The following is a 25,671-nucleotide window of genomic DNA, read 5'->3' on the forward strand; positions in this document are numbered from 1 at the left end:
ATTTAGAACCATGTCGTCCTGAAGAACACTTTTTATGCTGAAATAGTTATTTGTGTTAGAGTTTAGGGTTCTTTAACCACCTTTTTGTTTTTCAAATCTGTAACCGTCAAAGCCCCCTCATTCCTGATTTTCTGGAGCTCAGCTATACAATACACAGACTGTAAAAATACTCTCAAAAGGTAAATTATTTCTTTCTTAAAATGTCTATAATTTATAACTTTAAAAATAGTAACTGGTTTCCTACCAGTCACGTCTTTTTCACTTTAGTTTAACAGAACATGTAAGTATAACTCTGTTCAGCTAAGGATACTCATCATCTCTTCTCCACAAAGTAACAGAGATATGGAATTTATGATACAATGTTTTTCTTTATTTTTTTAACTTTACGCCTAAACATGCCCAGTCACAAAAAAAAAAAAAAAAACATCAAAGCTATCCCATGATTTTATAGGCCTATCACTTTTTCCTTACATGGTAAAGGGCTCATACTGTCCATTTTTTCTAATTTTGGCCTTCATGAACACCACCTGCCACCTGCACGCCACACCGCATATCTCTCACGGAGGTGCTTCGGAAGAGTAAAAGAAGGAGCAACGACGGTGAAAGACGATTATGTTAGGCCTATGTTATGTTTTGTTTTTATATGTGGCGACAGTCGTCTGGCGTCATTGAGGGGCTGCCCCCTTTACTATTATTTTGTATTTACTTATTTTATGATTATTAAAGTGTGTTACACTTTTCCAGTTTCCGCCTCCTTCCCACAACAACATACTTTGCTACATTAATGTATACAGCTAACAACTGTTGTTAGAGCACTGTCATGTTTGCTGGTATGTGCAATCTGCAGTGTCAGTAAAAAATAAATGTACCTAATTGACACAACATGCTGTTTTTTATGTAAATCTCAAATAGGGGCAACATGATATAATAAGACCAGGCAGATGACTGAAAAAACTATATCAATAAATAAAAATACTATAAATAATAGAAGTACTAGAAGATACTAATTTTAATGCAAATATATTGTTGAAAAGGTTATTTATACCACCATTAAGGTTCTATATAGCACTTTCAAAGCATAGTTCATTATGGCATTTTCTAAAAGGTTTCTGCTATTGTTACAAGCCGAAGAACCCTAATTTGGTACTGTTTAGAACTGTTTTTTAAGAGTGTAGCTAGAGGCCACAACAAATCTCTAAATGTAAGGTCTGTCTTATATCAGAGTGTAGTGAGGACACAAACTGACTTCTCTGTATTTTCAGAAGTACATGCTCCATGTAATCAGTAATTAACTTGTTCCATTTATAAGGAGTTAAACAACATGCTGCTCTTGGTGTTAAAGCTCTTGAATGTCTGGCTGTTTCATATATTGATTTTCTGAGAGGGGCAATTCTAATGAGGGCTCAATGAAAGGTAGAACTCTTTCTCCACATTAATGCGAAATAGAATTGAGGAAAATGTCAAGAAACAAATGTCCATTAAATCGTGTATAAAACAGAAGATAATGGGTTTAATTATGAATAAATGTCATGCATTATGATTCATTCTTCTGGAACTCTTTAAAATTACCGAGGCATAATAGTGAAACGTCCCACCAGGGCCATGGACGTCTTGCCTGGATCAGATCCTCTGAAGGAATGCACACAGAGTCCTCTGATTGGATGACAATCCCTGGAAGGTCATGTCTTGACCAGTCCTTTCTCTTTGTCCTCTGGCATGAATAAAGCCTTTTCAGATTATATCAAACAGGGCTTGTTCATAGTTTGATATGAACAAGCCGTGGCTGTGCCCAGGGAACAGAGAGCTGCCGTGGGCAAGAGGCCAGGATGTAGGACGAGGGGTTGGAGCTGCAATCATACAGACAACTTCACACCATTACCTCTCCATGGCTCATGAATAGAGCCTTTAAACCCCACTGCAGAACCAATTACTTTGGCATTATAACAACAAGTCTTCACCCTGCAAACAATAACTCCCATTTGCCATATTTTAAATATATTCTAATTAAATAATTATTTTGTAAACAGTGAAGCGGAAATATATTTTGTCAAATTGAAAATATTTTTGCCAAAATCTTCAAATGCCAAAATATATTACAAAATGTACTTCAAGGGGCAAGGGAATACATTTTTCAATTAAAATACAATTTAGGTGAATGCAAAATTAATGCATGCATGCGTGAGTGAGTGAGTGAGTGTTTATATTTTTTGTGTATGCTATAATTCGAATATATCTAAAAATACATATAGTTTTGCTTTATGGGTTAATGTGCAAAAAAGTATGAAGAACTGGGAGAAAAATATCTACTGAAAGAGATTATTCTCACTAAATGTATTCCCTGCATATTTTCAGGAACATGAAAGATGATGGGAAAAAAAAACTCATCAGGACTTAGAGAATACACATGACCCGAAGGAATGCATATGGGTCCAGGGGTGGCAATGTGGCTTGCCAAGGGAAAGACCAGGGAGGTGCTGTCGCGAGGAGTACAAGTTCGGTGAACCAGGTCTGGGTGGGCCAGTGTGGTAAATTCAAATAAATTCAATTATTCGTGCACACCCCTAGACAGAATGTCAATTCTTTCAAAATAAAGAAAGAAACAGAGGGGTGAGAGGAGACGTGCATAAACCTTGAAAGTAGGGATGGGGCCGATCCGATCCAGTATCGGTATCGGGACCGATACCAGCATAATTCACGTATCGGATTTTTCCGATCCAACCTGTGGAGAAATCCGATATTTATGATCCATGTCTGCGCTTTAACGTTGTCTGCTGAAATGACTCCAAAAGTGATTCCCGCCGGGCCTGCTAGTCTGCTATAGCTAACTGTGGAATGGATACCCTGAACGGAGGTGCAGCTCAATCAGTGACTGTAAAACATAGGGCTCAATGAGACACACCCCCGCTCAGGAAATCCATTCCGCAGTTTGCAGCCAGCTAGCAGGATAGCACTGAGCTATAACATGTTCGATGTGTGGAAATCATATGGTGGAACTGGAAACACCGCTGCAGTGCAGAGCAAGACAGCAAAGTGCAATGTTTGCAAAGCCGTATTAATTAAACTATTTGATGCATGTTTGCAATTCGCAGTCCAGAAGAGAAAGAGAGAGATCTCTCACGCGGTGCAACAGCAAGCACAACATGACAGCCCGGCGTAATGAGTGACGACAGAGTAAACGTAGCCTGGTTACACTTTAGATCTGTGATATTAGTCTGATTTCCAAATATTAAAGAATATATTGAGGTAAAAAAAACAAAACATTAAAAACAATAGCCGCATTCTGTCTAGCCAACTTCCTTCCCATCGCGGCGGTGCACTGTCATTTCTCCCTAAAACTCAAACTTTAAGACAGAATCAGCACGATCGATGATTGTAGTAAAATGCAGTCTCTGCTGTTACTAAATTGCGGGACGCTTTTAATAATAAAAAGAGCTATTAAAAGCACAAAATTTGCGCAAGAGATGCTGTTCCCAGTGCGGCGCGCTCCGAAACAGACCGCAACAAGACAAGCAAATTATACTCTGGGCTTCATATGCGCGTCTAAACGATCAAACGTAGCCTGCACAAAAATGTCAAACCGACCGACTTGGAGATTAACACTTAAACAATTTATTATGTCTAAAATGAACGTAGTTATGGAAATATTTGGGAGAAAATATGGTGCATCAGTAGACTATGAAATCTGAACTCGTTCTTAAAGGGGCAGCAGTATAAATGTGACGATTGCGACATTACTGAGAGTCAAACAACCAAAGGCAAAGAGAAAATCACTCACAGCTCTTGAATGAATTACTTCAGCTTTAATAAGCATAAATCTATCTATGATAAACTTTGCAGTGCTATTTTACTTTTGATTACTTTATTATAATTCTTTTTAAGACCATGCCTGAATAATGTTTGTAGACCTTCCTGAAATTAAAGCACTGTGTAGGCCTGTATAATGTGTATCTTTGTTTAATTGTCTATCTATTGTTAAATATATATATATATATATATATATATATATATATTTATATATTGACATACATACGTACATATCATCCTTGCCTGTAGAGAGGAGTTTATTTCAGCATCATATAAAATCCACATTAATGATAAATACTATTAAATCAAACACAGCTCTGGTATCGGAAAAGTATCGGTATCGGCCGATATCCAAAGTCAGGTATCGGGATCGGATCGGAAGTGAAAAAATGTGGATCGGTGCATCCCTACTTGAAAGGATTCCACAGATATAAAGACAGGAATCTAAGGAGATGATGAAGCTGCCATTCCAAAAACAATTACTGCTCAATTATGAATAGTGTATTCCAGATTTAATCTCTTTACTGGGCATATTCCTCTTTATTTCCTTCAGTGCTTATTGGGATTTTACCAAGCAGGACGTATTCCTGGATCAACATCCTTTTTTGTCCTAGAACAACATTCCTAAAATCAAATTTCCCAGTTAGCATGATTCAGTTAAGGTTATATTTGATTCTTTAATAACATTCTTCTTAATCTAATCCTAATTTCCTTGATGGTCTAGGAAATAATAGTTGGGGTTGGGGTTAGGACTATGTTAGTTAGTCAGTCAGGACCGATGAAAAGATGATATACCCTCCTTGGCAAACCAATGGTGGCAAAAAAAGGAGCAAGGAATAAAACAACAATCATAATATTGCAGCAAAAAAAGAGTAAAATATGAATTCTAATAAAGAATGTGAGGTACATTCCTCCAGGAACTGGAAATGTATAAATTAAATACAAATTTCTATTTCAATCATTCTGGAAATACCCCATCTGTTGCATATATGTTAACAAGTTTATGGGTACTGATCAAAAATTAAATGCACTGTTTAAAACAACATATATATATATATATATATATATATATATATATATATATATATATATATATATATATATATATATATATATATATTGTTTTATATGTATAAAAGAATATTTCAGAATTGTGCAATTCAGTAATTTTGTGCATATGTGCGGTATTGTGTTGTATTCAAAGACTTCATTACTCTCCAAAAGAAAATTGTTTGGGTGTGAAGGACCAGCACTTGATCCTGCCAGGAGACACATAGTTGGTGTTGAATAGCTTTTTAATTTCTAAAAAACAAGATACTGTTTGGAGCATAACTAGTCAATGCTGCAGAAGAATGGGGACAGATTGCTGAATGGGCATTATGTGGGAGGGATTTATCAGTCTTCTCTGCTGTGCCAGTCTTTGTGTTAAGAGCTCCATTAAACCCTCTGTTATCCACAAGCCAAGCCTTCAGATGCTACAGCAGATGATTAAATCAAAATTATTCCATGCAGATTTAATCCCTATAATCATGATTATCAGATTGTTTGTGCTAGGAATCAAACGTCTATAAATGAGATCAAAGCAAATAGATTTAGTCACATCTATTTAAATAAACAGAGATAAAAAAGGTACAACAGACAGTGCACAGAAGATTTAAGACAAGGTGTTTTAAGAGAGGTTTTTGTCAGTAGCTGGCCATGGAAACCAGGCCATGATGATCTACTTTAACCGCCACGGTTTCATTGCTTGCTAAAATGGCCCCTGAAAACCACAGAAACCATCAAAGGTGATTATGCAGGCAATGGAGCCAGATAAATGATGCAGTTCAAGGACGTGGCTCACAGGACCAGATGGAGGACACTTCATACAAGCTCTCAAATGTGTCCAGGTCAATCACTGTGCTGTCATACTCAAGCATGATGGTTAAGTATCATAAAGGCAGGCAGTGATTTGATCTGTGGATGCTTCAAAAAGCAAAGTATAAAGCAAAGCAAAGTAGTAAAGCAAAAACTTTAAAGCAAAGTATTTATAGTCACACACACACACACACACACACACAAAAAGATTCAGATGATTGATTTAGCATCGAATCGCAGCCCTCTGGATCGTAATCGAATCGGGAGGTGCCTAGAGATTCCCACCACTAAAGCACTGTAGTGATAAAGCTTTATATATTTGATTTTGAAAAATGTTTTAAAAATACCTTGAACTATCCCTTAAAACTTAGCAATATATATATATATTTTTTTGACATCATATCTTTTTATGCATCAGTGCACATTTTATGAGAGATTAATACATTCTTATATAATGAATAGGTTTCACGTTTCTTTTTGTGCTTGTACACATTTTACATGATTGTGTGTACATGATAGCACATTTGTGTAAGAGGGCCAGCTATCTTCAAACCTTACAATTTACTCTACCAGCACCACATGCAACAGCTCATAAATAAACAAATGTTCTCACGATGACACACTTTGTCACTTAAACCGCAACAGAACAGAAAAATGCCAAAATATGACATCACTGTAAATGAAAAAAGGCTTGCATCCAAAACCTGTCACAATATTTTCATAATCCCTGGCGGCAGACACATTAGTATCTTTAAGCAGTCAAATTTTTCAAGGCTTAGACTATATAGGTGTTGAAAAACATCTTATGACTAAGCTCCAAAACGTTTACTCTAAATACACTCTGTGAAATGCATGTCTGAATATAGTGCTTAAGCAGACAGTAGACCTATGCACTGCTATCTGACAGACAGTTGCAGCACTGTGGGCCGTGGTTAAACCACTACGGACTCATATTAGGCAAGCCTGCACTGTGGTCATTGTTTTTATCCCCACGTCACCCCCTCAAAACTCATAATCAATGTATTCCACCACAATGAAGTCGCCATAGCCCAATATTTCAACAAAAAGAGGCTTCTAGCACAACAATTATTGGCTAAATCTAAAGTTGACACAAATTTTGTTTGCTTGTCACAACGACAAATAAATAAATAAATAAATAAATAAAAAAGCAAACCAAACATGACCACTAGATTATATACACTGAGAGTTCAAAAGTTTGGGATTGGTACGATTTTTCTCTGTTCTCTTATGCTCATCAAATCAGACTCATTTGATCAAAATACAGGCAAAACTGCATTATTGTGAAATATTATTACAATTTAAAATACCTGCTTTTGCTCCAGTCTTCAGTGTCACAAATCTTTCTAATATGCTGATTTGCTACTCAAGAGACATTTCCTATTATTATCCAGATTGAAAACAGTAGCTGCATGCTTAATAGTTCTGTGTCCCATTCAGGATTCTTTGATAAATAGATTGTCCAAAAACATTTATTAAAACAATTTTTGTAACCTGCCTTCACTTTTGATCAATGCGATTCATCCTTTCTGACTAAAACTATCATTTAATTATTTAGAAATCTTACTGACCCCAAACTCTTGAACGGTAGTATATCTTGCATCCCTTTTATTAGGAACAGCTTTAAACAAATTAAAAGGAGACTTTATTACCATATTTATTGAGTGTCTTGTAATGGCTATAAGGCTGTGGCAAAGCGGTCTCTCTATCCCACAATCCACTTCTGCATCAACCCTGGTACTTGATCTTTGCTGTCACAGATAATCACAACCCAATTACCTCCAGTCTAGTGTGTCGACATCTGCTCTGCTTCCGGCAAAAAATAAGTGCACTCTCATTGGGCTTTACAGAGTCTGATTGATTTATCACAGATTAATGTATCTCTAACATGAACCCCAGGTAACTGATCCGCACAACCTACATCTCATTCTCTGATTTTTCTGCAGTACCTAAAGCCCAAGGCTGGAGAAACAGAAAAAAAGATGTGGAATGTTGTGTTGATGGCTGCATTTGCTGGGGAACAGCAGGGAGGGCTGATTGGCATATTAGTCCTTAGTGTAAAAGTCTACAACATGTGTACTTCAATATTCTCTCAAATCAGCAGTTACAAGCTACAAATACATCCTCCAACTTTTACTTTTAAACCAGTATAACAAACAAGTTAAATACAAAGCAGAAAAGAACAATTTCAGATTCTGAACTATTTCTAAGTCACTAATTAATAAGACTAGTACATTTGTGACATTGATAATTATGTGACTTTTGGACATATGTTCAGGCTTCCATTGAAGCACCAAATACTCTTTGGATCATCTCAAATCACGCTAAACAATTATCACATACAAACTTGTGGAGTTAAAGGCGCAGCACTCTGCAAGAGGTCGATTATTCAAAATAATAACAAAGGCGCAGCTTGATGACGCCGTGAATGAGCAAGGAATAAGAGTTGTTGTCTTCACTTCCACAGCCGATGGAAAGCAATCCAACAGGACTTGGGCCCCGTTTACACGAAAACCCTATTTTTATCACAGAAAACGATTATTTCTAAAAACTCCAGGCAAAGTTTTAGATTTTTTCTTGTCGATTCTGAGGATTCTGATTGACTTGCATGACTTTATCCTTCTCCCTACACTGCCGCCAATAGGTTTGGCATAGTTATGATGGTGCTCGACGGCGTATTTATGCGGGTGTGTGAACGATGTTATTTTTAGAAAACGGAGAGGGGGAAAATATTCGTTTCGCTAAATACCCAGCTTTGTGTAAACGTGGCCTCAGGCAGAAATCATGTTCAAGGATGAGCTAATATTTTTTAGTTTTAATCAACAATACTGTGATATGTGGCCGTGGGAGCAGAACGAGGCCGGCAGAGCGAATACTAAAATGAAACACCTGCGCGACACACGGGTGTCGAGTCTCATGCAGGAGCACTGGTGCTTTTATTATGCTTACTGTATATGCTACAGTCAGCCGCTGCTGCTCCTTTTGTTTTGTTGTTTATGGTTATTTTGACGTTTACATGTATGGTTACTTTTACATCCCGCCTCCTTCTTCCCTGACTTTGTTCAAGTTACATTTGATCACTTTTGATCATCTCATTATTTTATTTCATTTTAATGAATAGTCGCAAGTACTGAATTTCTACTCATTGCAGGTAAATTTTTGATGAATTAAAACTGCATGGTAAAGCAGCACTGTTTTACTTGTTTGAAACAATAATACTTAAAATACAGTTATGTTATTACTCTACTTGTTGCACAATGCAGTAAGCTCAATATTAGAATTTCATATTAATAAAGCTGGGTGACTTGTGTTGCTAAATGGCATGCAATTAACTTATATTCAAATATATATTTTATGGTAGAGAAAATGCTTGACAAGATTGCATTGTCTCCGAAGCATGTTATTCGCAGTGTAAGAGATTCAAACATTAAGACTGTGTTGTTAACCTGTCTAATAAAGCATAATATATTAAAGCGGTCTTTGGCGTTTCCATGGTTTCTACTCAAGTAAAACACAGATTGAATTCTACCTTTCACTCAAATACATTTGACAATACATTGTATGATTTTTTTTTATTCAAATAATAAAAAAGTTTTACTATTTGACAGTTGAACCCCACCACAACTGTTATGGAAAAAATTAAAGAGGACATCATGAAAATCTGACTTTTTCCGTGTTTAAGTGCTATAATCGGGTCCCCGGTGCATCTACCAACCCAGAAAACGTGAATAGTGATAACCCAGTAACTTTGTTTTGGTAAGCCTTTCTCTCCAAGCATGTTGAAAACTGAGCAGCTCAGATTTCTCTCCCCTTATGACGTAGGAAGTGGATCTTATGATAATATTACCACCCCTTAATCTGCACGTTTCCACACACAGCGGCGCTATTTTGTTTTTGCAAGCGACAAGGGTGAACAAGACCCTTGTGTGTCTTTGACAGTTTAAACACAACAAAAACTGTAAAAGAGAAGTTACTCACGAGACTTGACGCCTGACAGCCAGTTGTCTGTGTGCGCGTTCTTCAGATAAGTGTACTCAGAAAACGATCCACTAAGTTAAACTGATATAGCTTTAAAATGCGTGGAAATAATCAACTTTAATGATGAAAGAACTATGCTATCCGTGAGAGTGACCCCGATACAGATGATAATCAAAACCAAGCAGATGTCTCTTTAGTATTTGGCATAGAATCAAATTGGCTTTATGCACAGCTCCACTACTTCCTGAACTTCAGCCAGCTCCTTGTTTCCTGTCTGCCATTATTGGACAAACTGATTAATCCAGGTGTGTCTGACCTCAGTAGTCACAACAACAATAATTAGGCACACCTGAATTAATCAAGTTTGTCCAATAATGGCAGACAGGAAACAAGGAGCTGGCTTAAGTTCAGGAAGTAGAGGCAGGAACTGTGTGGAGAGGGGGAGGCATGCAGCAGCTCATTTGCATTTAAAGGAACATGCACAAAAACAGCCTGTTTTGGACTTGCCAGAAATGGGTATTTACAACATGGATTTATAAATGATCTGTGAGGTATTTTAAGCTAAAACTTCACAGACACATTCTGGGACAACTGCGACTTAAATTACATCTTGTAATTTGTCTACTAATCTACTAATGTCCCCTTTAAAATATGGAAAACCATGATTTGGTCATAAACGTACACAATCTACACAAACTGACAAAGGCAGTATTTTAAGGCATCATAAGCTGTTTCCATCAAACTATTTTTATGTTGATTGCTTTGTTTTGTATCAAAAAAGTTGCATGGAAACACCAAGATGTGCATAAATTCTAAAAATGTGAATAAAAAATGTGTACTCAATTGAGTCCAATAAGAAAACAGGCACATAAAGTTTAAATTAAGATGGAAACATATTTACCACATAAATTCCTTGATGTGCATAAAAAAATGTATGTGACTGCATGATGGGACAGCATAACTGGACAAAACAGCAAACCAAACTTGTTGCACAGCATCGGAAATGCTGTTTAGTGTGAAACAAGTGGTAAGCTATAAAAAGGGGAACATGTAGTATTGTTATGAAGTAAACTTTTCAAGTTGTCACTCGAGAAGTGACACCATGCTATCAGGGAACAGAGTCTTGACCTCTTCTATAAATACCAGAGCGACACTGGATGCACAGAGTCACAAAAACTCACCACAGCACTGCCTCACATTCTTTCTTATTTTCAGCTTTCACCACACGCACACACGTACAGAAGCAACAACAACAATAAAATGAAACCAATTTATGATCCGTTTTGAGACTGGAGTCACAAACAGCAATTTCCAGCTTATTTATTTGTTATTTTTTCTTACACCTGAACATCTCCACACTAATTTGGAGAAACTTTCAGCTTTTATAGAATAAGAAAAGAAAAGACTTCCCTTTTTAAGGGGGTCATATCATACATTTTAAAAATAATTTTCCACCTGAGCGAACTTATGATGCAAGCAGCTTGTCTCTAAAATTATGAAAATTGTAGTTTTACATTATCATTTTACACCCTCCTTCTGACGCTTTCATGGCTGCTTTTAAGAAACGCCCCTTTGAATGGAATAAGCTAGAGTTTTCTCCAATTCTGCTTGTAGGTTTGCAGTTGTATCAAGAATTCTTTTGAACTTCCCAATCCTTCAATGGCCTATGGTAACCTCAACAGGTTTACAAAACAATCTATGCTAAAATGAATCATACAAACAATCAAGGTCAGACTGGAACGATCAGGGTCCTTGAAAAATAAACTTCAGCTTTCCTAAATTTGGAAAAGCTCTTTTATCTCAAAGTTCAATGAAAATGTTATTCTTTGTAATAAAAACAGTAAAAGATTACCCACAGCTTCAATTGAAAATGTCCAATAAGGAGTATTAATTGTATTAATAAATCATCCTTATGTTGAAGGCAAGCCTAAAAGGGCAAGTGGAAATCAGAAAAGAAGACTAATAGCCATAGTAATTTCTAAAAAGCCCTCTGAACAGCCGTCCTACATTGAGACTATTAGATGTGTAATCCTGTTTATGGCTAATCAGTCATACTTTAGCATCCATCAGCTTGATGTGCAGCTTGGGGACTAGCTGCTGTTTTGAGCATTGAAGCATTTCAAAGATTATGTTTTTTTATTGTCTCTTAACCAAACAAGATTGTGCCACATAGTAGTCTCTTAAATAACCTAATTAAAATGTATTTTTGAAACAATGTGCTGTGTCTTGGTTTGCTACTCAACTCAGCTCTACGGAGAAATAAACTAAAATAAAATATGCTTCCTTTTTCACATGAACACACACTAAGATACACTCATATGACACTCAGCTCTACGGAGAAATAAACTAAAATAAAATATGCTTCCTTTTTCACATGAACACACACTAACACTCATATGACATTGAAAAAGGAACTGCATGTCCATGTTGCAACCCACAACTTTGCATAATTAGCTGCACTTTGGTCTGTCACACAATAGCCTATAGATCATATCTCATGTGGGTTCAGTTCTACCAGCCAGGTTCCAACTCTGAATAAAAACTTCTGCTAACTGAATAAATATAGTATATGCAATGTTTGAGTGCTTTATGCCAGCCAGCCAGATTCTTCCTGTCTAAGTTATCAGTTCTTGACCACAATAACCTCTGGTCCACAATGCAGTTTATGTAGACAGTTTGAAATCTGCATTAACCATTTCCAAAATTAAGACAGGGCAGGTGTGACTTAGGCCCCGTCCACACTACTGCGTTTTCGTTTAAAAAAACGGAGACCTTTTGCTACGTTTGCACCTCCCGTCCACACTAAAACGGTAAAAACGAAGACCTAAAATGGAGAAGTTTAGAAACGCTGCAGTTTTGAATCTCCGGAGGGCGTTTTAGTGTGGACGAGACAAAACGGATAACTTCAGAAACGCTGACGCAGAGGCTGACGCTTGGCTCTATGATTGGGTGTTATCAGTCATGACGCATCCTTCCCTGATTCGTCATTTACTGTTTACACCGGCGCGCGCATGCCCAGTGTTGGTGATTGGTCATGTGATCCGCGTTTTCAGTCGTTTTAATGTGGACGGAGATCGTTTCTAATATGCAGATAAAACGCTGGTGTGGACGGAGATCGTATTCGTTTTAATTCTCCGTTTTTAAACGAAAACGCAGTAGTGTGGACGGGGCCTTAGTGTTATGACTTTAGCCCACTAGGGTGGCCAAGGTGATTGACATGTGAGCAAAGAGTGAGTGGGGCTCCTGTAATTGGCTTCTTATTTTCAGAAGAAACATTTCTATTAAGGTTAGGAAGTGAAAGCGAAGACTAACCCGGAATTCAGGAGCATGTAGGCAGAGAATGAGGTGTGGATTACCCACAGTGATGTTTTCAAATGTAGTGTGTGTGATGTGTGTGCGTGTGTAGAAAAATGGGAAGTGGGCCTTAAATGAAATGAGCTCATTTATCATAAAGAAAAAAAAGAAAGAAGCATAGAGAGAGAATGACTGAAGACTTTCTGTCTTCTGACAGTTTGATTTCTTTCCAGATGAATCCATGGAAAACAGATGAGTTGCTGTGATATTCTGCTGTTTGAGGAAACAAGCAATAAATATAGGTGAGTTAACAAAGACAAGAGAAAGCAAAGACACGTGGAACGTAACAGTGGGCAGTTATTTCTGTCCACGGTCTAGACATCTGTCTAAGCATAGAGACGTGTTATGCCCAGCCAAACACTATCACACATTTGCTTTAAATCCCATTTGACCCCTTTGTGTTTAGTGGAATATCCAGGGTATCTTATTCGCATTTAGTTCATTGTACATACAGTATCAAGTGTAAGTTTGGTCACACTCTTCAGATCTCACCCAAGAACAGAATAAACTGTAAAAACAAATACAAAGGATAAACATATTTAGAGCTAAACCAACCTATGAATTTATGATCATACAAAAATCAAGATAAAAATATTAGTACTTCTCTAAGTAAAAGGGTTTATGATTTATATAAAAGGACATTAGATGCTGTCAATATGTTGATATTGTTAATAGTTGAACTGAATACACATACCAATTAATAAATAAAATGTATTAGCCTTATAAAACATAGCACAAACACACTTCTGAAGTTCAAAAAAAAAATCACCCAAAAAAGTTTATATTTAGGTGCTATAAAAGTTTGTATTTCAATTTACTTTTAAAAAGATCATACAAAAGAATTGTGGCCATTTCAGTGGTCAGTGGAACATGGTTAAAGTCTTCAACTTAAAAATCACCTTGACACTAGTTGTTTACAAGCCACTTGCTTTAATATTTAGTTTTTTTTAATGAAATGAAATTCTTACACTTCTACTGTATTTTATGTATTTAATTTAAATAGAAATTAGAGAATCAGACAGTGTAGCATGTTTTACACCCTACTGCATGTTTGAGTGTAAATCAAACACTAACAGGCCTCTGTATAATGTGTCCCAGCCATACATTAACACATTTTTGAAGGTGCATGCCTTACAGAGTACACCTACATTAATGCTGTTTTCACATTCTATTGGAATTATAGTAAATATTAGCTTCCTAGTTAAAAATTGGACATGAACATCCTCTCAAGTCATATTTTACCACTGGGAAGCTCAGGATAATCTTAAATACCCTAGTTCCCATTGGGGGATAATCTGCACTACAATGACTGAACTTTCTCTCTGTCTCTTCTACTACCTCTTTGACAAGTACTAAAGCGGAACACAAACACACCAATACAATTGCCTTGTATGGTCTTTTTTCCGCTGATGTCTGGCTTCAGGTAAGCTGTATACATAGCAGACCGAGGAAGTCTTTCTGCATGCCAGAGGTGATATTGAGCAGGGCTCATCTCATTTACTCACTCCATGCTTAGATGGGATTTAATTGAGCATGTCATTTATATAAATCACTCTATAATCTTTTTAAACACACTAAATTGTGCTATGTTCAGCTAACGTCTGGTCAGTGTGTTTCTTGTAATGTGTAATGATGATTTATGAATCTGTTCCTGAATTAGCTTACATATAAATCTGAATAGTAAGTGAATATTGATATTGATTGATATTGATATACACTTTATTGTCCCCGGAGGGAAATTTGTTTTGGACACGGTCCATTCCTTAGCTTTTACAGAAACTGCACAAAAGACAATTCACAACATTTCCTTTTTCTCATACACATTTAAATAGGTGCATATGAATAGTAAAGGCCACAGTAATAGTATGTGAATAGTATGCGTGTTGTTGATTTTCTAAGATTTTCTTCCTATTTTGCTCAGCCAAGCAGAAACAGTGATGGTCAATGTATACAATGTATACTACAATATATAGACTCACGAACCTTGGAAACTAATTCAGTGGTTGTAAACATCTGGGAGGAATGAGCAGCATAGAGTTATTTGGGCTTGAAGGCTTTTGTTGTTGCAATACCACCAAGAGTGGGGATTGGCATTAAAAATGCCCCAAAGGACCTTCATCAAAGAAAAACAAGGGTCGTCGGCCTCAGAAAGACACTGACATGAGTCACACAGACTGCACTGGAGTACTTTTCAGTGAAGCAATATTGCAAACAAGAAGTGATACAACAAAGTCTTGCTGTTACTAAATATCTGAACTTTTTTTGTTAAGTTTTTTTTTAGCTTTGAATGCTGTTTTTCCTTTTACAACTGCAGCAGCAGTAAAAAGCAGGCCAGACAAAAAAAAAAGCAATTTTTTTCCCACAACAGACCTAGATATGCTATACATTTCAAAGAACAGTGAAGAAGAAAAAAAAAATCAATTGAAAAATTGAAGTCTGCAGAGAAGACTGTTGAAACCGATTGTATTGAACAACAACCATTTTCAGTCTGGAGACATTTTGCAGACAAAACAGCTTTACAGCTGTCAAAGTGACCAAATTATGGAGGTTTTCTTTACTTTCTTAATCTGTCTGGCAAACAGCATGTACCGCAGCACCTTCAGACAACAGATTTTCCTCTGTCTGTGCTCCATATAGGCTACATCTAATTATAGAGTGTCAGTACTTTATCAGTATAATGATTTGAGGCTCACTTTAAATACTTGTGGTTAAAAATGTTCCTTATAACCTAATGGCAGCAGTGCGTGTCAGAAAGTGGAGCGCTGTCAAGAAGCAACAACACATTATAAGTGGTCTCTAAAAAACTGTCTGATTAGAGACCAGTTTTGTGGTTTCTCTTACAATGGTGGTAATCACATAGTGAGATGAGGACATCGGTCCAGAGTCAGAGTGAGAGGCAGTAAAGCATGAGCTCTGGTTCAATCAGCATTCTCCAAACATTTCGGGGCAGCCAGGAATGTGAAAACTATCAATTTCCACAGGATCAGACTTCCACAACCAAATCAGGGTGGGCAGTTTTTCTTTATTTTGTTTCAGCTTGCCTTTGGTCTTACAGCTCAGGAAATGGCTTGAGGTTTGGACCATGACCAGAGCAGAGCTCTCTAAAGCTATACGGCCTTCAGTCATTGCAGTCATTGCAAATGACCAATGAAGAAAAATGATACACTACATGTTGAAAGAAAACTGTATTCAGCCACGGCAGTCCGATCAATTTTTCCTAATCATGGCAATATGTATTATTATTAATAATAATAATCAGGGCTGGTTTGACAATATCGTTTTTTTTTAAACTGATATCAATTCTTAAAAGATCAATATTTTAGTCTATGCTGTTTTGTGTTGTAACACTCCTGCCATCCAACTATGCCATTAACTTTTGAGATGAAACAAGTCTCAGCTTTCAAATTCTGTCAATTTTATCACAATGCACATAAATCGATCATGTCTTCCTCTTTACTATCATACCTCATGTAAAGGTTCAATCAGCGTTCTCACTGTTGAAAGATGTCATTAAAACTAATTGTAACATTGTAATGTTACATTTTACCAGAAATTCATTCAATGTCCATAGCTTGATAGTCAACTAAAAAAATATAATTCTAGGGCAGAGGTTTTTGCTAAATATATGCATTCGCTTGCCATGATCAAAGAAATTCATTTGGATCGATAAATCCAAATAAACCTATATTGAATCAAATTTGAGTCAAGATAGGAAGTGGCATGTTTAGACTAAGCGAAACATTTCCAGGAGCTACTGGTGGTCAATAATGCACTGTTTGCAGAGAGACTGCTTCAATTAGACTAGCTTCTTTGTCAAATAGTAACATCCAGACTTAGGGGTGTGCCACAAATCTTGGGAATTCCCTCCCTCAAAAACCATGAGATGGGCCCCTGTCCACAAGTAGTGACGTTGTGCTCAAACAATGCAAACATTAAATCAGTCAAACCATGATACAAACAAGAGGGACACAATTCTAGAATGGAGCACTGTTATTTAAAGGGTTAGCTAGTTCACCCAAAAATGAAAATGTCATTAATGACTCACCCCCATGTCATTCCAAGCATGTAAGACCTCCATTCATCTTCCGAACACAGTTTAAGATATTTTAGATTTAGTCTGAGAGCTTTCCGTCCCTCCATTGAAAATGTATGTATGGGATACTGTCCTTTTCCAGAAAGGAAATAAAGACATCATCAAAGTAGTCCATGTGACATCAGTGGGTTAGTTGCAATGTTTTGAAGCATCGAAAATACATTTAGGTCCAAAAACAACAAAAACTACGAATAAAGATTCAGCATTGTATTGTGTTCCGGTTCTGTTGTCAATACGTGTTCAGTGACGCTGATGACGTGTATCCGGTGCGTCATTGAACTCGGGTTCAAATAAATATGGCTGGGCAAAAAAGGCAAGTCTTCCTCTGTGTCAAAATCCTTAGACATGCTTGCTAAGATCATTTTGTTTACAGCATGCGTCTCCCTCAGACTGTGAACGAAGCTCGGGCGCACTGATAACACGTCAGCAGCGTCACTGAACGCGGATTGACAACAGAACCGGAAGAGAATACTGAATAAAGTCGTAGTTTTTGTTATTTTTGGACCAAAATGTCTTTACGATGCTTCAAAACATTGTAACTAACCCCCTGGTATCACATGAACTACTTTGATGATGTCTTTATTTCCTTTCTGGACAAAGACAGTATACCGGACATACTGTACATTTTTAATGGAGGGACAGAAAGCTCTCGGACTAAATCTAAAATATCTTAAACAGTGTTCCTAAAATGAACAGAGGTCTGACGGGCTTGCAATGACATGAAGGTGACTCATTAATGACATCATTTTCATTTTTGAGTGAACTACCCCTTTAATCTTTTTTTTTTTTGGTTCAAAGGGGAGCAGTTGGACTGACAAAGGCCATCTTCACACTGCCTCTCAGTCATGTCAATCAACACTGCTCTCATTTTCTGTCTGAATCAATAATACACATTCAAATGTGTGATGCAAAGATTGCTTCTATAAATACATTTAGGCCGCAAACTGTGTACATGATGCTTTTAAGTGGCTTCTGTGCAGACCAGAATAGTTCTACATAATAAAACTGGCTTATAATGCTGTGAGTAACCCCTTACCATTTGGAGCCAGGGCCCCCCTCACCGTGTCTTTAGCATGAAATATACATCTATAGCACCCTGTGCTAATGACCTGTCACTCTTATTCTGTATTTTGATAGATGTCGTGATCTGCAATTAACTGTGGCAATGTCCTACCCACCATGGTCTCGTTAATCACTATGTATGACACAATCATTCACGCACACAGTAATCATGCAAGCTAATTAGCAAGAGCTGTAGAGTCTAATTTCTAATTATCAATACATGCCTTAAATATGGAATACAAACTAAACAGGTATGCAATTTTCTTGAATGTCTTAAATTAGACAGCATGTTTCTTACCCTAAAAAGCATATACTACTCAAACAAAATGAGTACAGCAGGACTTTATGAATGATGGATAGGGTACTGTAATGGAAGCTATCTCCAGCCAGTGATCTGAGAAAGAGAGAGAGAGTCAATGCTGTGAATTATGATGTCTTTCTCCATGTCAGGGGGAGCAGAGGGGGGCTGCAGTCTTTGAGTTCACTCCAAATCAAACACAAGCGGATGGCTGACTCTCGCACGACTGCGGCTATTCCGTTTCCATCGGTAGCCGTCTGCTGTGGGAAAGCTATAATTACTCAGCGTGTGGAGCCACTAACTTTACTCTTGCACTCTCATGTCTGCTTTGCACACATAGATATTTCTACACAGAGAGACACTGTCAACATGCTTGTACACTGCATGCACACATTGCATACAGATAGCTGAGAAGACATCAATGAGTGTTTGACTTATTAAAGTGGAAGAAAAGCCAACATAAAGTTCACTATGGATGCCTTGATATATTCTTTTGATTTTTACAAACATTACATTTCTATTTAATCTATACCTGCCAATATTGTATGAGGTATATTTTACTTGATATTACCTTCTTGTCCATTGTTTCATTGTTATAGCAACACCATGATAGAGATGCATATACTTTTTTTTCTGTAAAGCTGCTCTGAAACAATGTCCAATGTGAAAAGTACTATATTGCCATATATATAAATAAAACAGACTAACTTAATATTATAATAGTATTAATATAAATATTATGCTAGACTGTCCTGTTGGTTATATAATGCTGTGAATGTTGTGAATTAGGTGCCATATTTTTAAGAAAATGTGGTGGCTTGCTATGTCAATATTAGTTTTCTGAATTCCTGCAGTGTAATACGGACAACAGGTGTAGAAAATGACTCCGTCAATGACAAGATATGACATGCAGACAGGATACATGCAGAAGAATGTAATCGGGGAAGGTTACGCAGAGACTGATATCATCAAGAGGCTCACTGGGAAAAACCACAAAAGGTTGACAGGTGACATCCTGTTACGGTGATACAATAAATGACATGATTGCAGGAAGCTGACAAAGTTGAAGAGTGTGGGAAAATCCAGCAGCAACTCTACTGCAGTGCAGAGAGCGAACTCTCCATGCCTGCTAACTTCATTCATGCATATTAATTAAGGTCAAAATTAAGGTCAAACATGAGCCATACAGTAAATACAGCTTTAGACTCTGAGACAGAATCAGACAGTCACAGGAAATGAAATATGAAATAATACTAGAATACAAAGACACATAACTGCTTAACATCGCACAGGTGCAGCAAGTGCAGATCAGATAAGTTTTTCCAAAGTACTGTATTTGCAGAGGTGGAAAGAGTACTGAAAATTTGTACTCAAGTACAAGTACAAGTAGTTGCTAAAATAATACTCGATTACAAGCAAAAGTACTGGTGTTAAAAATGTACTTAAGTAAAAGTACAAAGTACCCCTCTCAAAAACTACTCAAGTACTAATTACTAATTACTTTTAGCCTGTGATATTTATTTACTTTTATGGAAACCAAGTTATAAAAATGGTCTAATATGATTATTATTATTAATAAATTATAATGCAAAATAAATAAGCTTATTGGGTTATTTTATTTATAAACTTCTTTTTTTTTCTTTTCTTTTTTTTTACAATAAAGATTTCCAAAAGTACCCTACTAATATTTCAAAAGTTTCAAAAGTTATCAGCATTTAGCACTGACACAAATGTGCCATAGACAGACTGTCAATCAGTGCAGTTACACTGTTATGCCAGTGGGTCATGGCCGGCAAGATACTGTTTTTATGAAAGAGTCATTATTAAACTCTTCATTCTAAGCTTAAAACACGGATTCAATATTAATAAAACAATGTGTTGACAATGACATACAATATAACTTTTTAATCTAAGTTTACAATGCTAAATCTTTATTACGGTATATGTGCTTGTCACCTGAGTAACGCTGAAGCTCATGTTTCAAGTGATGTTTTTAGTCAAATTATCGTGAGGTCTACCCAACTTTAAAAACAAAAACAACTGAACTATCACATATCACTGCAGAAACAAAGTTTCTATAAAACGTATCCTTTCCTTCCTCTGTATAAGAATAACTCCTCCATGTGGGGTCATGGGCACTCGTCATCTCGTATTTCTTCGGAATTTTCAATGAATTCAGTGTCTCGAATGTCCATGTCCATTACGGCAAAGTTCTTTGATAATACTAAAATACAAACTGAAGGACGTGTGAGGACGAATATAGCTCTCCAGGAACCGGGCTTTTTTCCCGATCCAAATACAAGGGTTTTTATTGGCCCGCCCAAGATCAGTTATTTCCATTGGATACCCAAATGCTGGTCAAAGACTTGAATAATTGTTGAATTCCGATTGTACAAGTACTTTGTAATTAATGGGATTTTTAAAGTAGTGAAGTACATTACTTAACTTAATTTGTACTCAAGTACAAGGAAAATTACAGACTAAAAAATGTACTCATAAAAGTACAAGTACACGAAAAAACTACTTAATTACAGTAATCTGAGTAGTTGTAATTCGTTACTTCCACCTCTGTGTATTTGACCAATAAACTTTCAAATTGCATGTGACATTTAAAGGTCCTAGCCACTAGCCAAATTTCTAGCCACTGGGGGACCATATACAGGCTAACGGAAATCATACTAATGTTAAAAAATTGTTGAAAAATGTTGAAATTTTATGTCAGGGGACATTTAAACAACAAATTATAAGGCTGGGAATACACAGTCCTGATAAACACTGCTATTAAAATCCTACATTTGTGTGAAAAGTGTGTTGAGGAAGTTTTCCATCCAATCATCATGAAATCAATAGTACAGAATCAAACATGATGTGATTGGTGTAAGAAGAACAGATAACTCACCTATTGCAGAGTCGGCTTACGGCTCCATAGGAGTCACAGTCACAGGCCTGGCAGCCGCTAGTACCGTTGGTGAAATACCCATTCTCACATTCATCACAAAGTTGACCTGTGTATCCAGGTATACACACACACTGACCTGTGACAGAGTCACAGGTATTTGGGTCCTCTGAGCCCTCAGCACTACAGTTGCACTGAGGTCCTGTGAGCAAAAGAGGAGAGAAAAGAGATTGGAAACTATGTTGTTGTCACCGTAAAAAAAAAAAAAGAAAGAAAAAAAGGAAATTATGATTTTAAAGGGATAGTTAATCCAAAAATTAAAATTAGCTCATGATTTCCTCACCCTGATAAAAAATGTCCTGGCTCTTCCAAGCTTTATAATGGGAGTGAATTTGTGTATGTCTTTGTAAGTCCATCAAAGCGCATCTATCCATGATTAAAGTGCTCCACGCATCTCAGGGGGTTAATAAAGGCCTTCTGAAGTGAAGTGATGCATTTGTGTAAGAAAAATATCCATATTTAAAACTTTATCAACTAAAATATCTAGCTTCCGGCAGACGACCATACGGCAATCGGCTAACTTTTACTTCGTAGCATAAGCTTTGATGCCTCTTGTGGTTCAAACAAACAGGGCTGGTCAACTGCGTTCATCATCACATTGTGCGTCAAGATCAAGGGTTTGTCTTTCGCCGTAAATTGATGAGTACAGCCGTCTGGTGGAAGCTAGTTATTTTATTTGATAAAGTTTTAAATATGGATATTTTACCTACACGAATGCATCGCTTCACTTCAGAAGGCCTTTATTAACCCCCCAGAGCAGCGTGGAACACTTTAATCATGGATGAATGAGCATTGATGGACTTCCAAAGACATACACCCATTCAGTACCTAACCCTAACCCAACACATTATAAAGCTTGGAAGAGCTAAGACATTATTTTTTAATATAACTCTGATTGTATCCACCTGAAAGAAGAATGTCATATACACCTAGAATGGCTTCAGGGTGAATAAACCATGAGCTAATTTTCATTTTTGGGTGAACTATCCCTTTAACATCTTGGTGACAATGTTTCTTAGATTCCGAAATGAGTCATGTGATTCCAAACCAGTAAGACATTCCTTCTTCAGTGGAATTCAAAAGGATTTGCTTTATACAGTAAAGACGAGTCTTAAAAGTAGTCCCTATCTTACTTGACAGATGAGGTCATCATTTGGTCAGTCCTTTTTTTGTTTCATGGAAGAAAGAGTCATACATGTTTCAAAAGACATAAGGGTTGTGACTTTTTAAATGCAATTAATTTTTTTTTAGATGTACTCATTTGCAAAACGATTTGAGCACTGGTTAAAAACACAATATAGAATAAACATTATTGTTGCTATTTTTAGTAACTCTAAGGCCGTGTGTCCACCAAAGCGTTTTTAGCCAACTGAAAACGCCAGACACTCTGCTGAAGACGCCGTGCTTTGGGCGCTTGAAAGCGTTTTGGCAGCGCAGCGTTTTTTACTGTTGAGACGTTTCGTTGCTATGATACAGAATATCCGCAGCACAGTTTACTTGTAACGGATTTCGCAGATAACTTGTTTCATACTAACTATTTTTCATCCATTAAGTTCAGTTAGCTCTGTTAGTTGATGTCGTTGTACAGAAAGAATGTTGTGACAGTAGTGTGGTATTAGTCCCGCCCCTCCTCCACTGTGATTGGACGGCTGGGTAAAAAGTGACAGTGATGAGCGCTGCGTTTTATCCAAAGTTGAACATTTTTCAACTCTCGGCGACCAGTAAAAAAACGCTGGCCGCTCGGCGCTTCAGCGTGAAAAAAAACGCTCAGCGCCTCGTTACGCTCACGGCGTTTAAAAAAAACGCTGCGCTCCCATTAAAAACAATTTGAAAACATGCCAGGCGCATGGAAAAACACTTTGGTGGATACACGGCCTAAGTTGCTTGACACTGCACCTTTAACATTCAATAATGCTTAACAGTATGACTTTTGGCGAGAGATTTAATCAGTGAGTGCGGAGTGGTTGTGGTGAAGCACAATCTCATTTGGCCTTTACACATTGAGAGATTTCTTTTTTTCATTGGAAAATGGCACAAAAAAGTGTGAATTTATTCAAAGCTGCAGGTTGTCACGTTCCCGTGCCGTCACAGCAGGAGAATAGCACAAGAGCAGAAAATATGGTGCTGAAATCTCTCTAAATGAAACTGTATAAGCAAAAACTACAACAATTCAAGCAGCAAATGGAAATGATATGGAAAGTACACGTTTCACAGCCAGTGGGGCGACTGTACCTCCAGGGGTGCAATGAACCGGTGGTCTAGATTTTGAAATACACCGGCTTGATGAAAACAGCCTGTACTTGGCTACTGCCTTCAAGAAATGTTTTGTAGGATTTAGAGAGGAGCCTGGCCCGTCCTGTTATCAGTTCTCGCAGTACAATCTGTTCCTCCAGTATACGTCAACACCTCAGTAAACAGTTTTTTGTTATAAAAACAGCCAACTCGGTAACTCAAAAGCTTCTAGCAGCAGCAGTAACCTTACACATCTAATATAATCAGCAATATTACGGAGGTCACAGAGAGGCTGTCAGCAAAATTATTTGCTCCCAGAAGTCGAAAAACTGAGCAGAACAAATCTCATTATTAAAGCACCCTTCGTCTGACTGTGCTGCAATATTAGCGTGCTGTGTAGCAACCCTGAGCTTATCTGATGAGAAACTATATCGCATACATGCAGTGTTCAAATATAGTGCTTTTTTTCTGGGTAAAAGGGGAGCAGGTGCTTTCTCCCAGAAAAAAAGCACAGTAATATCGCTGTAATTTGCGATGATGATAGTTTCAGTAAGATGTGTGAGGAAAAAGGCAGAGTAAGCAAAAAGAATTATTGATAAAATATTCATTTTAGGAACTCTTTGGTCTTTCGACCTGACAAAATGCCAAAGGTAATCCCTGGATCACTAAAAAAATATTTAAAGAACCACATTTTGATGGGTTAAAATAACACCATTCCATAATGGAACACATCTGGTGGGTACTAAATTCAGAAAATACTCTCTTTCTTCTAACTGTCTAACATATTGCATGCATAAATCCAAAGGGGACCTTTCCAGCAGTGTGTCATTGTTTTACAGTGACCTCCCAAAGGACCCGCGAGTGTGAACACGTGAAAAAAAAAACACACATATACACATGTGCACTGATGCAGCGAGAGAAATGGAGCGCTGTGATATATTTAGGAGAAGCTCTGAGCGTGTACAGTTCCCCATTGCTGACTGAGGGCAATCTGATCTGAATCAGAGGTGACCTTGCAGATTACACAATGGGAGAGCTCTGCCAGAAAAAGTAAAAAAAAAATTTTTGATTGTCTCTTAATGTATATTATTAATATTAAGTACAACAACCGTATTTAACACTTATAATAAGAAATGTTTCTTGAACACCAACTCATCAATTGAGAATGATTTCTGAAGGATCATGCGACACTGAAAACTGGAAGACTGATGCTGAAAATTCAGAAGTAATAAAATGAATTTTAATAACTGCTATTTATTTCACATTGTAATACAATTTAACAATTATTGTTTATTGTATTTTTGATCAAAATAAATGCAGCCCTGTTGATCAAAAGAGCCTTCTTTCAAAAACATTTAACTTACAACTTAGAAATTAAAACGTTTGAGTTTTGTTAGTGTGTCGTACAGTAGTTTAGTGAATGTGATGGTCTTTATGGACGCAAGGACGGAAAGTCCTTCTTCTGTTTTTACACAATCACAAACATGCTGAGACATGAGTGTTTGTCGAAGGGCATTGGCAAGATGATCCCCCTTATTGAGTATCAATAGAGAATGCAAAAAAAAAAAAAAAAAAAAAGTCAGCCAGCTCAAGACACCTGACAATGACGTATCGGCTTTCTTTACACAAACATGTAAAGGTCAAAGCTTTGTTCTGTTTGAATAAGAATTAAAGCTTTCATTTGACAGCTACATATCTTACAGGGTTGAGCGCATTGACCTAAATTCACTTTTGTCACATTCTTGGAAATTCCTGCTCCAAATCTTTTTTCTTTTTTTGTACTCATCCCTCACAGTAAAACATACAAACCTACAAATGAGTACGTTCAAATGTCTGCATGGTATCACTGTTGCAATTCAAATAGACATTAAGTTACCATCTTTAAAGCCAGACTGTAAAATGGTTGAAGGTTGTCAGTGAAAACAGCTAAAGACTCCTGAATGAAGATGGTGAATGAACCTCTCAGCTGTGTTAATTCACACATTGCTCCTAGTAAGAGAAATCAGTACATCGATACAT

At 37.0% G+C, this 25,671-nt stretch overlaps 1 protein-coding gene across 1 annotated transcript in view; it reads right to left on the reverse strand.

Annotated features, from left to right (window-relative positions):
- The window catches only part of LOC120481515 (multiple epidermal growth factor-like domains protein 9), a 65,960-nt gene that overhangs the window by 31,508 nt on the left and 8,781 nt on the right, over nt 1-25,671 (reverse strand). Inside the window, exon 2 of the mRNA XM_039675205.2 lies at nt 21,364-21,562. Coding sequence (XP_039531139.2) covers nt 21,364-21,562 — 199 coding nt within the window. The remainder of the gene's footprint in view (nt 1-21,363; nt 21,563-25,671) is intronic.

This window comes from Pimephales promelas, chromosome 4 (assembly GCF_988280905.1).
Source record: "Pimephales promelas chromosome 4, fPimPro1.hap1.1, whole genome shotgun sequence".
Classification (NCBI taxonomy): Eukaryota; Metazoa; Chordata; class Actinopteri; order Cypriniformes; family Leuciscidae; genus Pimephales; species Pimephales promelas.